The sequence below is a fragment of the Sphaeramia orbicularis genome, chromosome 3, assembly GCF_902148855.1.
Source record: "Sphaeramia orbicularis chromosome 3, fSphaOr1.1, whole genome shotgun sequence".
Lineage (NCBI taxonomy): Eukaryota > Metazoa > Chordata > Actinopteri > Kurtiformes > Apogonidae > Sphaeramia > Sphaeramia orbicularis.
Window position 1 is genome coordinate 19,084,941 of NC_043959.1, and position 18,846 is coordinate 19,103,786.

The window sequence follows — 18,846 nt, forward strand, 5'->3', positions numbered from 1 at the left end:
GATCACAGTGGATCTACAAATACACAAAACATTTAATAACAGGGAGAATATAATTAAAATTATACTTTGTTTTTCTTAAGATATTTCAAATTATTCATGGTTGTTCATGCTATTACCTTTTTAGTGAACTGATTTACCTTTTTACACCAAAACAATAAAAAAAAATGTATCTAAAACATAGAGATAAGTTTGGAGTTGTCATTATTTAATAGATATTATGATAGTATTTTACTGGTTTGACCCATTTGAATTGATCTGAATGTGGAACCTGAACTAAAGTTATCTTTACACTGGAAAAAATCAAAATCTTACCAAGTGTATTTTTCTCACTTCTAGTCAAGATATTTCATCACACTTAAAATAAGACATAATCACCTGAAGAGTAGCTTTTCAGTGAGATATAAGAACTGATTTTTAAGCAATAGATCTGAAAAATCTTATTTCAAGAAATCTTACCAAGATAATTTTTACTTGTTCCATTGGCAGATTTTTTTTCTTAATTCAAGATTTTTTTCATAATCAAGCAAAAAAAAAAAAAAAAAATCTGCCAATGGAACAAGTGAAAATTATCTTGGTAAGATTTCTTGAAATAAGATTTTCCAGATCTGTTGTCTAAAAATAAGTTTTTATATCTCACTGAAAAGTTACTCTTTAGGTGATTCTGTCTTGTTTTATGTGTGATGAGATATTTGGACTAGAAATGAGGAAAAATACACTTGGTAAGATTTGGATTTTTTGCAGTGTACATCCTTGATTGTTAATATTTTCAGTGTAATTCTTGCATCTTACAAATTCATCCCCCGGGGCCGGATTGGACCCTTTTGGCGGGCCGGTTTTGGGCCCAGGGGCCGCATGTTTGACAATCCCTGTACTGGACTGACGGAGGTGAAAATGCAGTGAAGGAGCTGTTTTTTGGTCGGTCCGTTCTGCAGGATGTGTTTGCGTCTCCAGTCTCATACAAAGCAGACGTTGTGTGAGCACTGGGGCCCAGTGTGTGAGCCTCTGTGGGCTTTCAGACCTGGAGGGGTGGGCAGGGGCTTCAAACCAGACCCACTCCACTGGACACGGGGACAGTTTTCACACATAGACCTGCACACATCCACACTGAGGCTGCCTGTCGGCTCTACTTACAGTAGATCTGCAACAGTTTCCACTCACATTTAGTCTGTGCATGATTTATCATCAGTATTTAGGACATTAGGTCAGTGTTGGTGTTGGATCAGGTCCAAGTGTATTTGATTATTATGCAGATACGATCCAGTCTGTCAGTGTTGGTGTCCATCTACTTCACATTGGACATTGACTCATCCACCTACAGTTCTGTGTGAAAGTCCTGGTCCAACTTTCTGTTTGTTGGTTTACTGAAGTTTTAACACCCACACATATTGGTCAGTGTCTGTATTTAGATCCAATCTGGAACAAAAATGAATAAAATAATCAACAAAATGAACAAAAATGAATAAAATAATCAACAATATGAAAAAAATAATAAAATAATCAACAAAATGAACAAAATGAATGAAAATAATCAACAAAATGAACAAAAACAGTGAACAACATGAACAAAAATGAAGTATCAACAAAATGAACAAAAATGAATAAAATAATCAACAAAAGGAACTAAATGAATGAAAATAATCAACATGAACAAAAATGAATAAAATAATCAAAAGGAACAAAATGAATGGAAATAATCAGCACCATGAAAAAAATGAACAAAAATAACATCATGAGCAAAAATGAATTAAATAATCAACAAAAGGAACAAAATAATCAACAACTTGAACAAAAATAATCAACATGAACAAAAATGAATAAAAGTTTCAACAAAATGAACAAAAATAATCAACAAAATGAACAAAAATAATCAACAACATGAACAAAAATAATCAACAAAATGAACTAAAATGAATAAAATAATCAACAATATGAAAAAAATAATAAAATAATCAACAAAATGAACAAAATGAGTGAAAATAATCAACAAAATGAACAAAAACAGTGAACAACATGAACAAAAATGAATGAAGTATCAACAAAATGAACAAAAATGAATAAAATAATCAACAAAAGGAACTAAATGAATGAAAATAATCAATATGAACAAAAATGAATAAAATAATCAAAAGGAACAAAATGAATGGAAATAATCAGCACCATGAAAAAAATGAACAAAAATAACATGATGAGCAAAAATGAATAAAATAATCAACAAAAGGAACAAAATAATCAACAACTTGAACAAAAATAATCAACATGAACAAAAATGAATAAAATTATCAACAAAATGAACAAAAATAATCAACAAAATGAACAAAAATGGGTGAAAATAATCAACATGAACAAAAATGAATAAAAGTTTCAACAAAATGAACAAAAAAAATCAACAAAATGAACTAAAATGGCAGAAAATAATCAACATGAGCAAAAATGAATAATCAACAAAAGGAACAAAATAATCAAGAACTTAATCAAAAACTAACAAAAATAATCCCCAAAATGAACAAAAATAATCAACAAAATAAACATAATAATATGATGAATGTATATGAAGGTGTTTGTATCAGTATCCAGACTCAGTCCAGATGTTAATGTCCTCCTCTCTCCTTTTAACTCATGTAAATGTTCATCAGCTACAGATTTTGTTTTATTTTTTTTACCACAGTGACCCTCATCCTGTTGCTGTTTGAAAATCAGACATGTTGCTCCTCCTGTATCCCATCAGCCACCTCTTCAGTCGATGCAGGTCTTATTTTAGCAGAAGCCGGTCACTGTTAGCGAGGAACTCGGCGTCTGTCAGACGTGGTTTCCCTCTGAAAGTCTGTCAGTGTTTTGACAGATGTGATGTTCTCTGGCTTCAACGGTTTGGCCTCTGGCGTCTCAGTGTTCAGCCTTCATGACAAACATCATAACTGAACTGGAAACGGCACTTTATTCACAATGACTTTAAACATGTCGCACATGAAGGAAACGGGAGCATGTGCAACAGAAATTCAACCACCAGTTTTAAGGTGATGCATGTAGTGAGTGCATTAAGAAAATACAAAAATATGTGTCATTTATGTATTGATTCATTGCAAATATCCATGAATTTTTTTTTTCACTTCACTGTATTCTCCTGCTCAGAACAACGCACAGCTACAGAAACGCCAAACAGGCACAAAAACAATTTTAACCCTTTTAAGACGATTGTGTCTCCGGTGACACGGTTTACATTTAACATCATTCAAATTACCATAACTCCTGAAATATATGTGTTTTTTAATACATCCAAACAGCATCTGAAAGCTGAGATGGGGTTCTTTCTATTGGTCTATAACACATAAGGATAGAGGCCTGCACTGGCTGAGGGGGAGGGGTGGAAGTGGGTGGAGCAGAGAGCAGCATAGTGCAGTCAGGGAGAGAGAGATGGAAGCTATGTATTACTTTCAGCAATGTTTTAGCTGTGAATTCTTGCAAATACTTGTATATAATAGTGATACATTGCAAAAATCAAAATCTTACCAAATGTATTTTTCTCATTTCTAGTCCAAATATCTCATCACACTTAAAATAAGACAGAATCACCTAAAGAGTAACTTTTCAGTGAGATATAAGAACTGATTTTTAGATAATAGATCTGGAAAATCTTATTTCGAGAAATCTTACCAAGATAATTTTCACTTTTTTTTTGCTTGAATTAAGCAAAAAAATCTTGAATTAAGATTAAAAAAAATCTGCCAATGGAACAAGTGAAAATTATCTGGGTAAGATTTCTCGACATAAGATTTTCCAGATCTGTTGTCTAAAAATAAGTTCTTCTATCACACTGACAAGTTCCTCTTTAGGTGATTATGTCTTATTTTAAGTGTGATGAGATATTTGGACTAGAAATGAGAAAAATACACTTGGTAAGATTTAGATTTTTGCAGTGTAGTGCTGTTTATGGAGTGTTCTACTAGTGTTTCACCGTGTTTTTGTCAAGTTTAGCTTTTCTTTGACTGTTTTTGTCTGTGTTTTTGCATTTTGTATAGTTCATTAATAGTTGTATTTTAGCTGTAAATATGATAGATGCAGTGTCTGTAAAAGAAGCAGATGATAGATGTAAGACAGAGACTATCACACAGGATCAAAATGACTAGAAAGAACTAAAAATAATAAGAAGAGCATGCACACAGAATGATCTAGACAAACTAAAATGTTTGAGCACATGTAAAATAGTTGAAAGTTTATTTCTATAATATCATGAAGTTTTGATTATGATTTTTTTTTTTAAATTCAAGCTCTTTTTTTGTTTGTTTTTTGCGCTATAACTCAATGTTTCAAGCATTTATTAGTTTAGTTTAGTTTAGTTTTAATATACAACAAAACAAAATAATCCTACTTAGTCCTTATAAATGAAACAGATTATAAGAAAACAAACAGAAACAAAAACCTACATATACAGGAAAACAAAGTATGACTTCATTTGCATATTCGAAAAGGAGTGGGAGAAACTTTATATTTATTTATTATAATAATGATAATTAAAGGCCAGATATCGAAAGTTAAGTTCTCCCTGAAAAAAGGTGCAAAATAATTTTCAAAAAAGACTTTTTCTAACACTTAGTGCAAAAACAGCATAATGAAATCTAGGCAGCCTGTTCTAATAGGAGTTCGAAAAGGGTTAAAAGGACTCCTGAGTGTCCTGTTGTAAGTTCACAGCTGCCAATTCCTGACAGATTAGGATGTTTTCACAGGAAGTCTGAAGCCTGTCCCAACATGCACCAGGTGAACCATAGGTAAACAGGAAAGGTGCATTGTATTGACCTGCAGATGATTGACAGCTGTTACTGTTACCGTCCACATGTTGCTGAAAATGTGTTTGTTGGAACTACATGAAAAGAGCAGTTTAACAGCGTCACTTCTGTATGCCTGAAGGGCAGGTGAGTCAAACACTTGACAAAGGTTAAAGAGGTTCTGTGTAGATATTCCAGACTCTGACCAGCAGGGGTCATTCTAGTACCAGAAACACCAATGAATCAACCCTATGTTTCCACAGACTGAATCAGACACTGAATAAAGTATAAAGCTCATTGTTTGCACACATCTGTATTATGATATCATTATCTTCAAACTAAAACTCATAAACGGTTATTTTAACAGTCACTACACTGCAAAAAGTGATTTTCAAGAAAAGGAAATTTACTTATTTTGGGGATATTATATTAATCTGGGTTTTTTTTTCTAGTTTTAAGTCCTGATAGAACAAATATCTTGGCAGTGCAGAATTTCAGCCTTGTTTTTAGAACCTATATCTTCCCTTTTCTAGGTCAGAATTTGCAGCTTATTTTGAGTCCAAATGATGTAGAAATGAGCTCTAATAATGTGCAACATGAGCAACCAATGCTTTGCCACATACGCACATTTTAAGCAATAATCGTTGATTTAAGAGCATTGCATTTTTTCTACATTCAAAGACAGAGTGACAAAGCAATGACAAACATCTTTATTGATCAGCTTCACAAAGACTTGTGTTGTTCAAACACAATTCATGATATATAAAAGTAACACTATCAGATGATAGTTTACATTATAGCTCTGTTAGCTTAGCTGTTAGCTTAGCTTTGTAGTATAAAGCTTATTGGTAAAACCAGTCTAATGCCGCGTTTCCACTATGTGGTACCGGCTCGGCTTGACTCGACTCAGCCTTTTTACGTTTCCATTACGAAAAAGGACCTGGAATCTGGTACCCGGTACTAGTTTTTTGGTATCACGTCTGGACAGGTTCCAGGACTGGGGACCAGATACTAAAACATGATGTGTAAACACTGCAGACCACTGATTGGTCAGAGTCGTCTCTGTGACCTGCCGTTTTACAAAAAACAGAAGCGGAAGTTGACAGTAAATATAGTTGTAGGTTAATCCACATGATAACAGCCCACAAAACTACACCATTAAGTCAGGAGATTCAGTCTTTGATGGCCAATGTAAAAATTCAGCATGAGCTTGACGAGACAACACGCAACGAGCGAGTTTATCAGCAACTCTGAGCAGATGACACGCAAGTAACGTGCCGCATCGCTATGACGTCAAGGTACTGTAAAGTCGGTAGTATCCAGTAATGGAAATGGTCTCAAGGAATAGGACCTGGTACCCGAGTCAAGTCCAGCCGGTTCCACGTAGTGGAAACGCAGCATAAGACACTAGCACTAAACTAAAAGGTGGAAAAAATGAACTAAAAGACAATAATAGTAAATTAAGAGAATGCTAAATCCAACTAAGTCTGAGTTAGATACTCCTGCTTTAAACTCATTTCACAGTGTAATTAAAAGACAATGAATAAATGATTGTAAATATGCATCACTTTTGGTCCAAACCATTTATTGGTGTAATAAACATGCATCTACTGGTGCTTGGATGTGACATATGATGTGAAACGTCTACAGAGATATTTGAGAGTGTAAATGTGAGTGGATCACTGAAGGTCCAGGTGTTTTTCGGGTCAGAGGTAAATGTATCACTGCTCCTTTAAACTGTATCCTCCTTTTGGTTCTCACCAGACGGAGCTGATCGAACATCTACAATATGAGCTGAGGACCTGAAGGAGGCAGCAGGACGTCGCAGGTTCACCACATGTCACCCCGAGGTCACCCGCAGCAGTCCCGCCCCCTCACCCTGCCTGCAGCCAATGGGAGAGCTCAACCAAAGGAGACTGGGCAGGATCCACCAATCACAGAGAGAGAGAGAGAGAGAGCCCATCACCTGGCGGCCGGCGGCTCGCCCACACCAGCCACCACGAACACATAGAATCGACGCCTGGACGATGTGTGAACAGCGCCGCCCAGAGGCCAGAGGAGGCACCACGGCGGACAGGAGGCACCGAGGCCACCGCCACCGTTTTCAGATTCATCACAGTACCTCAGACCCAGAACCAGGAGGATATCGGATCGCAGAAGGACCGGGATGACTGGTTTTAGCGCTGGGAGGCAGTGGAAGTCATTTATTCATATCGTTTGTATTTATTGTTTACATTCTGATGCTACTTTCTAAGGGTACAGACACGGTATGAACGGAAACCTACCATTTGGCTTTATGACCCACGAGTAGCCATCATCACACTAGTTTACAACCAATATGCTTATCATTGTGTTTTTTTTTTTACTTTATCAGCTGACGGAAGGAGAGAAAAAGCGAGAGCAGGTGTAAAGAACGGAGGAAAGAACCAAGTAACACAGAAAGACAGAGGAAGTAGAATGAGAAGGAGTTGACCGAAGGTTTGATGGTGATGATGGAAAAGGGAAGCGCAAGTATCAGAGGAAGACGCCAGAGGCCGGACCTCTGGATGGCGCCGAGTCGACACGTGAGCGAACGGGACAGGAAGTGATGTTTAGGCTGAGCTGCACCAGTGAGGATTCATGAGGTTTACACTCACATAGTGTAGAAGAAGAAGTCGAAACAAATACAACGTATGAAATAACTGAAGGTATTAGACCAAGAATGACGGAAGATGTGAGTGAAGTGTGGACGTTCATCTTTAATTCAACGTGTTTATCTAAAATATTGCATCAATCATTTAGGAATTACAACCAATTCAATGCATGGAAAGTTTTAAATATTGTTAGTGTTGTAACACAATTGGCTAAGTCATATTTTTGGCCAGATTGATATATTTGCATAAAACGAATCAGCAGTATTAGATTAGATTAGATTAGATTAGATTAGATTAGATTAGATTAGAATAAATTAGATTGGAATAGATTACACTGGATTAGTGTATTTTGGATTAGATATGATTAAATTAGTTTAGATTAGTTTATCTTGGATTAGATTAAATTAGACTACATTAGATTAATTTGGTTTAGATTAGATAGAACTGTATTGATCCCTCAGGAAATTAAGGTTCCAGAAGACAAAAGGAAAGAAAATAATAATAATATCTATAAAAACTGTAATGAAAAAGCAGGCAGTTGCACATTAGGAGAGTAAAGTTACATAAATATCATGATTTGGCCAAAAACATGATTTAGCCAACTATGCTACGAGGCTAACGATATGAGCCTTTACTGTAGACTCCTTCAGTTGCAGGTGTTGGTGGGTTTTTCTGCCCTCAGTTTAGTCTTCAGGAGCTGAACTCCTGCTCTGTTGGGTTGAGATCAGGTGAAGAACATGTCATTTCTTTACTCTCTTTGGTTTGTTTTACACTATGATTTGACTCATTATCCATCTGTGATGTGAAGCACTGTCATATTAGTTTATCAGCTCTTATTATTTGGTTGTGAAGCTACCTGTCAGTCAGATGTCCACAGTTTTCATTTTCCTGTTTAGAAACATGAGATATGACATATTAAGTGGTTTCTTTGTTTCATGATTTAGGATGCAGATAAATTAAGGTGTCGTCACTGGGACAAAGTGCAGCAGTGAGTGTTCATTGGTGCAGCTCAGTCGTGTTTCCGTTGTGAATTGTCTGAAACATGCAGGTGTTTATACGTGGAACTAGGAGTCGGTGGGATGTGTCTGCATGTTCACATACCGATTTTAGCTGTTTTACTAGTAGTCTTTTTTATTTTAAAGCAGGGTGATGTGCCTGAGCTGCATGTTCAGATTAAATGCGTTTGATGGAGGCCGTGTAGGTTTGTGTGGATTGCGACACTAGAGAAATGGGACGCTGTCAATCCATGAAGGGTTGTCGTTCTTTTTTTTTTTTTTTTTTTTCCCAGAGATTGTCTCATGTAGTGCTTACCTCCACCTAGTGGTCGAATGCAGGCAGAGCAGGACAGATGCACATCAGCCTCTGGACGCTCTGGTCTACGTCGGCCCATGTGATCTTTGACGGTTATACTGTGTCTTAATATTTATCCTCAGTGTATCACGTCTGGAGACAGACTGTATAAGAATAGGGATCTGTTGAAATAAGCTGGTAGAACAGTCATCGGGGGGGGGGGGGGGGTTCTTGAATATTATTGTTGATTGGTTTGTTGCAACTCTGTAGTTCTTCCTCTATTTCCTGCACATGATAATGTGATCCAGTATAATCTCTGAGCATCCATCCAAGCGTATGGAGCTTTGAGTGGGAGGCGGAGACTAAACACTCCTGACGCCGCTCGTCTCCATCACATGAGATCAGCTCAGATGGACTGAAGGACCAGGACCTGGACCGCTGCTTCTGCATGTTTTAGCCCAAGCTCCTCAAAAATACACAATGAATGACATCTTTGACCGGCTTTTCTCCTGTTGAATACATGCATTTTCACTCATTATTCACATCAGGGACGAGGAGGTCAAGAGGTCAGAAGGTCCGAATGTCCCGTGACTCATATGCCCATATTTTATCCACAGTAGAACTTTTAAAATATAACAAATGTTCAAACTGAGAAAAAACTAAGGGAGCAGGTGCGTGTGATCGCCTCTTCGATAACTACAGTCCATAAACGTCTGGATCTGAGGAGACCAGATGATGGAGGGAAAGGACAGGAGTGGTGTCCCATTCTGGTCTGACGTAGACCTGATCGTGGATCCTAGTCACTCAACAGGTTCTTTGTCGTACTTTTTGTTCATGACCTCAGACAGACCAGTTCAGGACCAGGACTCTTTACTGCCAAGCCATGCAGCGTGTGTTATTTCCATTTTAGTGTCCCAACTGTTCTAGAATGGGGGTTTATGTGTGAACTGTATCTCCTGAAATAGTCTCTAGTCCTTTATTTCAGCTGTAGAGCCAGGACCAGGTACCAGTGGATTTGTATTAGAGTCAGACTTTTATTTAAAGTCATAAAAAGCCAATCCTGCAGAAGCCCCATAGCATCTTGTTATGAACCTAGACCTGATCAACTGAAGCAACAGGTCATAACACTGTAGGCACTAGGCATGATGGGTAATCACCGTGGAACTGGATCGGTCTGGCCTCATCAGACCACAATGACCTTTTCCATTGAAACACTGAGCCCGTTAACATCCCCACTAATACTCTGATCATTATCTGATTTAAGGAGTTATCAGATTATTATTGATCACATAAACAGTCTAATCTGATCTGTTTTATCAGATAACAGCACTAATCTGATTATGAGAAATCAGATTAACACACCTGGATTTGTCTCCAATACTCCAATGTCTTCCTGCATGTATACAGGTTAATCTGATTTATTTAGTCCTTTTACATCTGTGCATGTGTAAAAAGAATTAAAATAGTAGAAAATGGAGAAGACAATAACAGGAAGTTTGATTCTATACTTTCTATAAACTAATGGTTGTTGAAATAAGATGCTGCGTTCAAGGTCAGACTATGTTTTCTTCCTTAGATGCTAATAGAGGCAGTTTTGGGTCTAAAAGAGGCTAAAACATGCAGATCAGCAGAGTCTGGATCAGCGTCATTAAGTCGATCCAGTCTGGTTCTGTGTTCCAGTTCCAGTCCGAGCTGATCTGACGTCAGGTTCGCCAAAGCGTCAATGAGCCTGTCCGAGTCCCGAATGGAAAACCTGATGTCACATGACGTCTCCTCTTTAAGGGGAATCTCATCATTTGTTTTCAGACTTTCAGTGTCACTGCCATATGATTCAGTACTTAAAGTAGAAACATTTATTTATTCTTTTTTTTTTCAGAGGTGATACTTGTACTCATTTAGGTGTATTATTATTTAAAGTACCGTATGTATTAACATGTTATGGCTGGTGACCATACGTACATCTCAAATATTAACATAGTTATTGTCGACTGTTTTTTTTTTTTTCTTTGGTTGTTGTTGTTGTTGTATAATCCTGTTTGTATCGATCAGTGTCATGTGGAGATGACCCGTCACACAAACAGACACACAACACGTGTTGCTGTTGTTACAGGTTTAACCGGATGGATTTAACTCATTTTTATGCCAAATATTTGCTGTTTCCGGCTTCACCAACACGAGAACTTGCTGCTTCTTTTCTGTGTTTTATCACACGGAGTTCAGGCAAGACGAAACGCGACGTCTGCTCAGACTTCTGGGAAATTCGCACATGCTTTTATTTGCATTTGTTTCCATCGAATCCATTCATAAAAACAACAAATTCAGCGAATAACGGCTTTTATTTGTGATGTGAGGACACAGATCAGGGGTCGTATTCCTCCTCGAAGTAAACTTTAACTAAAGAACCGACCGAAGCACCAGCAAAGAAACTCCGTATTTTTGATGCAGAACTTCAAAATGCACATTAAATATTTTTATGCAAATGCATGTAATTAGTGTCATCATCTTAAAACAGAGTCATGGATCAGTTAAAGGGCTGCTCTTCTATGCAACTGTGATTGGTTCATTCACTACAACTGCACTGAAATAGATGCTCATGCTAAAGCTAGCTATTTCATTTGTCACTACCTGGTTGGTTCCATACGTTAACTGACTCCAGTACGAAGAAAACACTGATAACACGATGCTAACAGACTCTAAATGTGTTCTCCATTAAAACGCTTCTCTTCAGCTCTTCTACAGCAGCAGCATTTTGCAGCACTTCGTTAGCATGTGTTAAATTTTCCATATTGAATCGTTAAAGTTACTTCGAGCACTTTTTGGAATACGACCCCTGGAATCAGAGACACTAGTCGCTTTTCCATTGACGCTCAAATTACACAAATATAACTTGTGCTTAAAAATTTGTCAAACAGAAAAACAACAATTTCGCCAAAACTCTCATTTTTTGATTGCAAGAGGTAGTTTTTCGGATGTAGCAAAATTGGTATGTCGCGCAAAACAACAATGGAAAGACCTTTTTGTACAACTAGTCACATGAACAAAAAAAAACATGTTGATGGATGTTACAACCAGAGAAGAAGAGTGTAAAACAAACGTGTCGGTATGTGTAGACACATGACGAAACACGATCATTTTTTAATTTCGTATGCGATGGAGGGGTAACGAGCTTTCTAGATTCAGAACAACAGAGAAATGCGAGAATTTTCCAGGACCTAGAGGGCGCTATGAGAGAAATATGACTATATCTGGAAATCAGCGTCGTATTTATGTTCGTCAACATGTTCATGGAATGACATCTCATGATAATAAATAAACAAATCATCGCATTTGTGATTTAATGGAAAAAAACTGACATTACGCACTTTTGTTTTTACAGCACTTTGTAAATATCGGTGAAGTTTTGCGCAGAAGTCCAATGGAAAAGCGACTATTACTGGATTAACAGTATTTTTTTTTTACTGTACATAATTCTTTACAGTTGAGACCTTCCTTCTGCAGCGTCACCGGGTCGACGTGAAGCTCGGATCACTACTCATCTCTTCAAACCAAATGTTTTTTTTTTTTTGTTTGTTTCTAAAGTGCTTCTAACGCTGTGCACGCTGCAGTATTAACGATTAGGTAACGCCTTGATATTCCAGAAACATGTAATGTACTAAGTGGAGACATGTATGCTGTTTTATCTTTTGTCACAGACAGTTTAGTCAGTTTATATCATTATGGGATGCTGAGGCTTTTGTTTTTTTTTGTTTTTCTTTTGTTTTTGTAAATTCAGCAGAATCCATTCTGTAACAAAGTTTTACCGCTTTGACTGTGCTCCTTTATTTTATCAAAGAGCCGATGTCCTGTATTGACTGCAGGCTTACGTATATATTTGACTAAAGAATATTGTATGTTTAATAATAAAAAACACAAAAAGGACAAAAAATGGAAGAAAATTTGAAAAAAGAAAAGGAGATTTGAGAAGAGTATAATTTATATTTTGAAACTGCATGCACAAGGCTGGGAAATCGTATTTAGAATAACGGCAGTGCCTTTTTTGTACTCGTGACATTTACCCTGAATGGAAACGGTTTTATATGGACTTAAAAAGAAATGTTTTGCAGGATGAAACCAGACCAAGCTGTGACGGTTTCGTTCACACTGCAGATCTTCGACCAAAACATCACATTTCGGATTTTTATTTTCTCTGATCCTAAATCTGACCCGTTCTGGTTCGGACCGTCGACCTTTAACCTGCAGATTTACTGATGTGAATTTAGTTTGGGTTTTTTTCTATTAAATTAGCTCCTCAGCTGAGTCTGTTCAGGATTTATGGAACCATGATGATACTGAAACCAACAGGTGGTCAATCCCACCGCCCAGTTAACCCAGTAAACCCATCAATCCCATAATAACCCATTAAACCTGTGAAACTTGGTAAACCCATTTAACCAATCAAAACCTATTAAACCCATCAAACCCAGTAAACTCATTAAACTCATCAAACCCAGAAAAACCCAGTAAAAACATTAAACCCAGTAAAACTCATCAAACCCTGGTAAACCTGGTAAACTCATTAAACCCACCAAATCCAGTAAACCCATCAAACCCTGGTAAACTCATCAAACCCAGTAAAACCCATCAAACCCTGGTAAACCCAGTAAACTCATTAAACCCACCAAATCCAGTAAACCCATCAAACCCAGTAAAACCCATCAAACCCAGTAAAACTCATCAAACCCAGTAAACCCATCAAAACCAGTAAACTGATTAAACCCATCAAACCCAGGAAAACCCATCAAACTCAGTAAACCCATCAAACCCAGTAAAACCCATCAAACTCAGTAAACCCATCAAACTCAGTAAACCCATCAAACCCAGTAAAACCCATCAAACTCACTAAACCCATCAAATCCAGTGAAACCCAGTAAACCCTTTAAACCCATCAAACCCAGTAAAACCATTAAACCCTAATAACCCAACAAAATGAAAATGACCAAAAAAAACAAGACAGTCGGTAAAAACATTAGACGAAATTGACACAAAACAAATAAACAGACGTTGAAATCAGAACTCGACTCATTTTCTGATCGAGTAAAATAATAAAACTGTATTTTAGCGACAAAACAATAACGTCCACCCCAGTGCTCAAGTCTCCTCCCGTCACCATGGCGACCTCCAGCCCCAGTAAACAGATGTAAATGTGTCCTGCAGTGTGAACGTGTCCGGTGGTCTGGTCTGGTCCTGTGTTGGTACTTCTACTGCTCATATGAAGGTCTGAACTCTTCTGAATCTGTACAAACATGTGAATGACGTGTGACGCTGACTGTGTGCATACGTTCGAGTGTTTCTCACAGTGTCTTGCTGTAATTTTGTCGCATTGTACCAGAATGCTGTGACTTGGCATGCCCCGATATCCGTTAAAAAAAAAAAAAAAGAAAACTTGTAACTCCTGCAGCGTCTGGACGTGTGTGATTGAGTCTGAACGGGAAAAAAAGTCTGATTCTGCACAAATAATATGGAATACATTTAAATAACAGGTGTTTAATTAGAAGGAAAGAAGGAAATAGTGACAGCAGCACAGGAGGAAATGAAGAAAAAATTATATTATTATATATTTAAAATGGATTTACAGCAAAATAATAATAATGTTAATAAACATGATGGTGATAATATTTATTATAATGTTAATAATGATGATGATGATGACAACAATGACTATTATTATTATTATTATGTAAGAACAGTTATAATACAGCACCAGTATTGACTAGTTTGGATGTTTTTATACTTTTTGCTTTGAAAAATGGAGTCATAGTTGATATAATTTGGCTTTTCTGCTAAGAATTTACAAAAAAAAAAAAAAAACCTCATGTCAAAATGAAAACAAGTGTATTTTTTTCCTGCTGATTTTCATTTTCATCCACTCAAAGCACTTATACAACATAAAAACAAACCTATTTACTATAAGTAACCTTTAAATATTAATGAAAAATACAAATGTTTGGTGTTGTATTCACTGACACTGATCAAATGTACACCTTAGGTATTGAAAATTAGTATTATATCTATTAACTCCAAATAACAGTGTTTTATTAGTGGAAAGAAGAAAATAGTAACAGCAGCACAGGAGGAAATCATGAAAAATGTATATTATTATATATTATCTATTTTTATATTTAAAATTGATATTACAGCAAATTCATATTATTGATGATGATAATAATAATAAACATGATGGTGATAGTAATTAGTATAATGTTGATTATAATGATGATGGTTATTATTATTATTATGATGATGATGATGATGTATAATACAGCACCTATGAAAAGTATTGACTAGTTTGGATGTTTTTACACTTTTTGCTTTGGAAAATTGAGTCATAGTTGGTATAATTTGGCTTTTATAATAAGAATTTACAACAACAACAACAAAAAAAAAAACATCAAAGTGAGAACTAGTGTATTTTTTTCTTCCTGATTTTCATTTTTCATCCATTCAAAGCAGTTACACAACATAAAAACAAACCTATTTACTATAAGTTACTGTTAAATATTAATGGAATATACAAATGTTGTTTTGGGAGTGTTGCATTCACTGACACTGATCAAATGTACTCCTTAGGAATTGAAACTCAGTATTATATTTAATAACTCCAAATAACAGGTGTTTTATTAGTGGAAAGAAGAAAATAGTGACAGCAACACAGAAGGAAATGAAGAAAAAATGAATATAGCAAAACTTTTTAGATGTAAAATGTAGGTATTATAGCCATAATAATAATGTAAGAACAGTTATAATACAGCACTCATAAGAAATATTCACCATCTTAGATGTTTTTACACTTTGCTTTGAAAATTATCAATATAATTTGTCTTTTATGGTAAGAATTTACCAAAAACTCATGTCAAAGTGAAAACAAATTTCCACAATGTCAGTTAATAAAAAAAAAATATATATGTAATGTTAATATTCAGCCTTTTTGAAGTGACTGATGTAATCCAGCTAATCTGTCATCTGACAACTAGTGAAACTGAGATTTCCTGTGGTCATTGAATGCATCTCAGTCAAACATACAGACACCTGAGTCTGGAAGGTCCAGGAGAAGAGTTGTTTTGAAGGAAGACAATGAAAGAAATATTTTAAAAACAATGAGACGAATGTTGTGGAGTCAAAGTCCAGACCTGGGTCCATCAGAGCACCAGAGTCTGGACTTGAACAAACCTGGTCCAGGTGAAACCAGATGGAGAAGAACTGCAGAGTCCAGATGTGTAGACCTGATGGAGTTAAGAGGTTTGGAGAGGTAAAGACTGTTTTTACTTCTGATTTTCATTTTCAAAGCAGTTATACAACATAAAACCAAACCTATTTACTATAAGGTACCTTTAAATAGCATTAATGAAATATATAAATGTTGTTTGGTGCTGTTGCATTCACTGACACTCATAAAATGTACTTCTTGGGTGTTGAAACTTGGAATCAAATTATATAAATAATGGCAGACATTTTTGGTGCTCTATAATATCTAAGGAAGTCAGAGGGTGGCATAAAATACTGACGTTTGGTATGAGCTCAGTTCAGAGGGAAATCTGACAAAATCTGAAATAACTGGAAGGAGATAATCATATAAAATATACAGGATTTAATAATGAAAACAGACTGAGCATTAATATGACAAAGTGTCGGGGATTGGCCGCTAATATTCTACAGAAGAACTCAGAAGTGAGAGTTATTGAATCTTGTTTAGGTTCTCTTGACTGTATTTTTTTCCTTTAAGTTTTTTTTTCTACACTTAATTTAATATATAACTATGAAAAAAACACTGAAAACTGGTCATAAAAAACAAAAGGGGAAAAATGGTTTAAATAATGAAGGCTGAATAGTCGTGATAGAACTAATATAAGAACCAACAGAATACAGACATAAAGAATAAAGGGAAATTAAAAATGAAACAACTGGATCAACTGAAAAAAAAAGTTATTTTGCTTTCAGGATAAAAGAACTAAATAAGTAATACAAAATACATACAACTTTTCTTTTACTTAAGTTCTGTCTTGTTTAATTTCATTGCTTAATTTTATATAAAACAGAAAAAAAACAATACAAAATAATAGGATAAAAATAGTGATGGACAATATATGACACAATATGAAGGAAAAAAAAGAGCCATCAAAAATAATAAGAGACATAAAATACAAAATGACTGAAAAATACAGTGAAAATTATATTATGAATTAGAAATGTAGCTTTATTTTATTTTATTTTATTATGTGAATGGTTGTGAATAAAATCATATCCAGTTGGCGGCGCTGTGACACTTCTTCGGTGCCTCTTTTTTTTTATACGGGCGTAAAGTGTAAGCGCAACGTGGGCGGGGTTTCAGAATATTGCGTCATGACGCAGCAGGCGGGAGTGGTGACGTTGCCGTCGTTGTTTTCAACACAGCGCGGGAGTTTGTGGCAGAAGAGAAGCAGGAGTCTGGAGCTTTAAGGTGAATTTTCACTTTATTTCATCGACAGACGCGGTTGTTTCGCTGCTGAGTCGAATAAGTTACGCTACAAAGACGGTTTAATAACGTAACCATCAGTTTTAACCAGTTTGTGTGATATTAAACCGGATTTTCCTGCGTCTGTGCCGCTTTACGTGACGGTGACAGGCTGCTAACTTTACCTCCAGGTGTGAATAGACGTATGTTTTCCATTGATATATTAACATAATCATGTTTTCGAGTGTTGTGTTAATACAGTCGTGTTTTCCAGAGTATTGTGGGGTAAAATGCCGTGTGAGAGGATGCCGATGCGGTACGGACACTCGGAGGGACACACAGAGGTCTGCTTCGATGACTCTGGAAAGTAAGTCACATGTGACCCAAAGCATTATGGGAATTTTGTACATGTACAGGATCCGCATGGGGCTCCTTCCGATCTGTCACTGGTATATTATGTCGTCTGCTGCTTTAGGATTTGATTAAATATTCTAAGATTACATATGGTCTGCTGAGGGCTTTTAATTTGAAAAGACGCCATGCGGAAGTGGAGACATAAAACGACAAAGTAGACATAATTAACGTCATTTACTCAGATAACTACTTATTAAAACCAAGGTAGGGGAAAGGATTCATTTTTAAAAAATAGTTTTTAAGCAGTTTGTTGTTGAGTAAGTCGAGCTGTAGTGAACTTCCGACCTTCAAAATAAGAGTCTCTGAAATGCTATGGAAGCTGCTGATTACTGGTAAAAACTGATTATTCTTTAATGTGGCACATATTGCTGAAGCTGTTTCTCAACCTGTCAATATCTCATATCTTCAAAACATCTGACTTGTATATTATTTAATGTTTGGATATTGAGCTTTGCTGCATAAACACAGTCAAATATTTAACTCCACACTATAGTAATGTACCAGGAAAGAAAAAATAATACTACCTGTCTATCAGCTCATCATCTTAAACACATACACTCATTCCCAGATTCCTTGTGACCTGTGGAAATGATGGGGACGTGCGGATTTGGGAAAGTCTGGATGACGATGACCCAAAGTTCATCACTGTCGGGGAGAAGGTTTACTCTGTGGCGCTGAAGGTTCGTCAGCTGACGCTTCTCTTCTGTTTTTTGTTGGAATAAACCCAGGCTACATACTGTTCACTAGTAATGGAGACACTTCAGAGGGGTTTTACACATGTTTTTGACCTTCATCTCAGCACAGATGACTGAATAAACAGACAGTCAGATCTTACTGACTCCAAAGTTGTGGGTGTTTGTTTTGTTTTGTTTTTGTAAAAATCACTAATATTTGACTCTTATGTGTCAGTTTTTCCACAGTCACTGTAATATGACTTTTTCACCAAAGTCAATATTTGTCTTTCTTTCTGTGCTTATGTTCAGATGTTTGTTATTGTATGTACAATATTAACCTTCCAGTATCTGGGTGAGCATATTATGCACACTCTGCACTTCATTTATAAAAGATCATATGATTTTTCACAATTTGTTTCGGGTCAAAATTCAATAGCTGTTCTTTTTTGCATGATTTTTTTTTAAATTCTGACCCAGCCACTAAAATCAGCACATTATAAGTAATAGAAAATTCCTACACTGACACCTTTCTACCAAGTGAGTAAAAAATGCACACTGACACATTTTAGCATTTAACATTTGACCTAGCACAAAAAAAATACATATTTACC

The 18,846-nt window shown here is 36.1% G+C and overlaps 2 protein-coding genes across 4 annotated transcripts in view; both read left to right on the forward strand.

The window, feature by feature from the left end:
• The window catches only part of LOC115437812 (protein Smaug homolog 1-like), a 33,800-nt gene extending 26,390 nt beyond the window's left edge, over positions 1-7,410 (forward strand). Inside the window, 1 exon segment of the mRNA XM_030161166.1 lies at positions 6,522-7,410. Coding sequence (XP_030017026.1) covers positions 6,522-6,550 — 29 coding nt within the window. The 3' untranslated portion in view covers positions 6,551-7,410.
• Positions 7,411-17,097: 9,687 nt separating this feature from the next.
• LOC115437787 (WD repeat and HMG-box DNA-binding protein 1-like) overlaps positions 17,098-18,846 on the forward strand; it is a 38,484-nt gene continuing 36,735 nt past the window's right edge. For 2 of the 3 annotated variants that reach the window (XR_003937982.1, XM_030161133.1), the window contains exons 1-3: positions 17,098-17,153; positions 17,422-17,514; positions 18,130-18,241. Coding sequence is in view for 2 of the 3 variants with exons in the window: in XM_030161133.1 (XP_030016993.1) it covers positions 17,438-17,514; positions 18,130-18,241 (189 nt within the window). In the remaining variant the exon portion in view is untranslated. Of the gene's footprint in view, positions 17,154-17,185; positions 17,339-17,421; positions 17,515-18,129; positions 18,242-18,846 lie in introns of those variants that run through there. The other variant, XM_030161142.1, reaches the window with a different exon arrangement.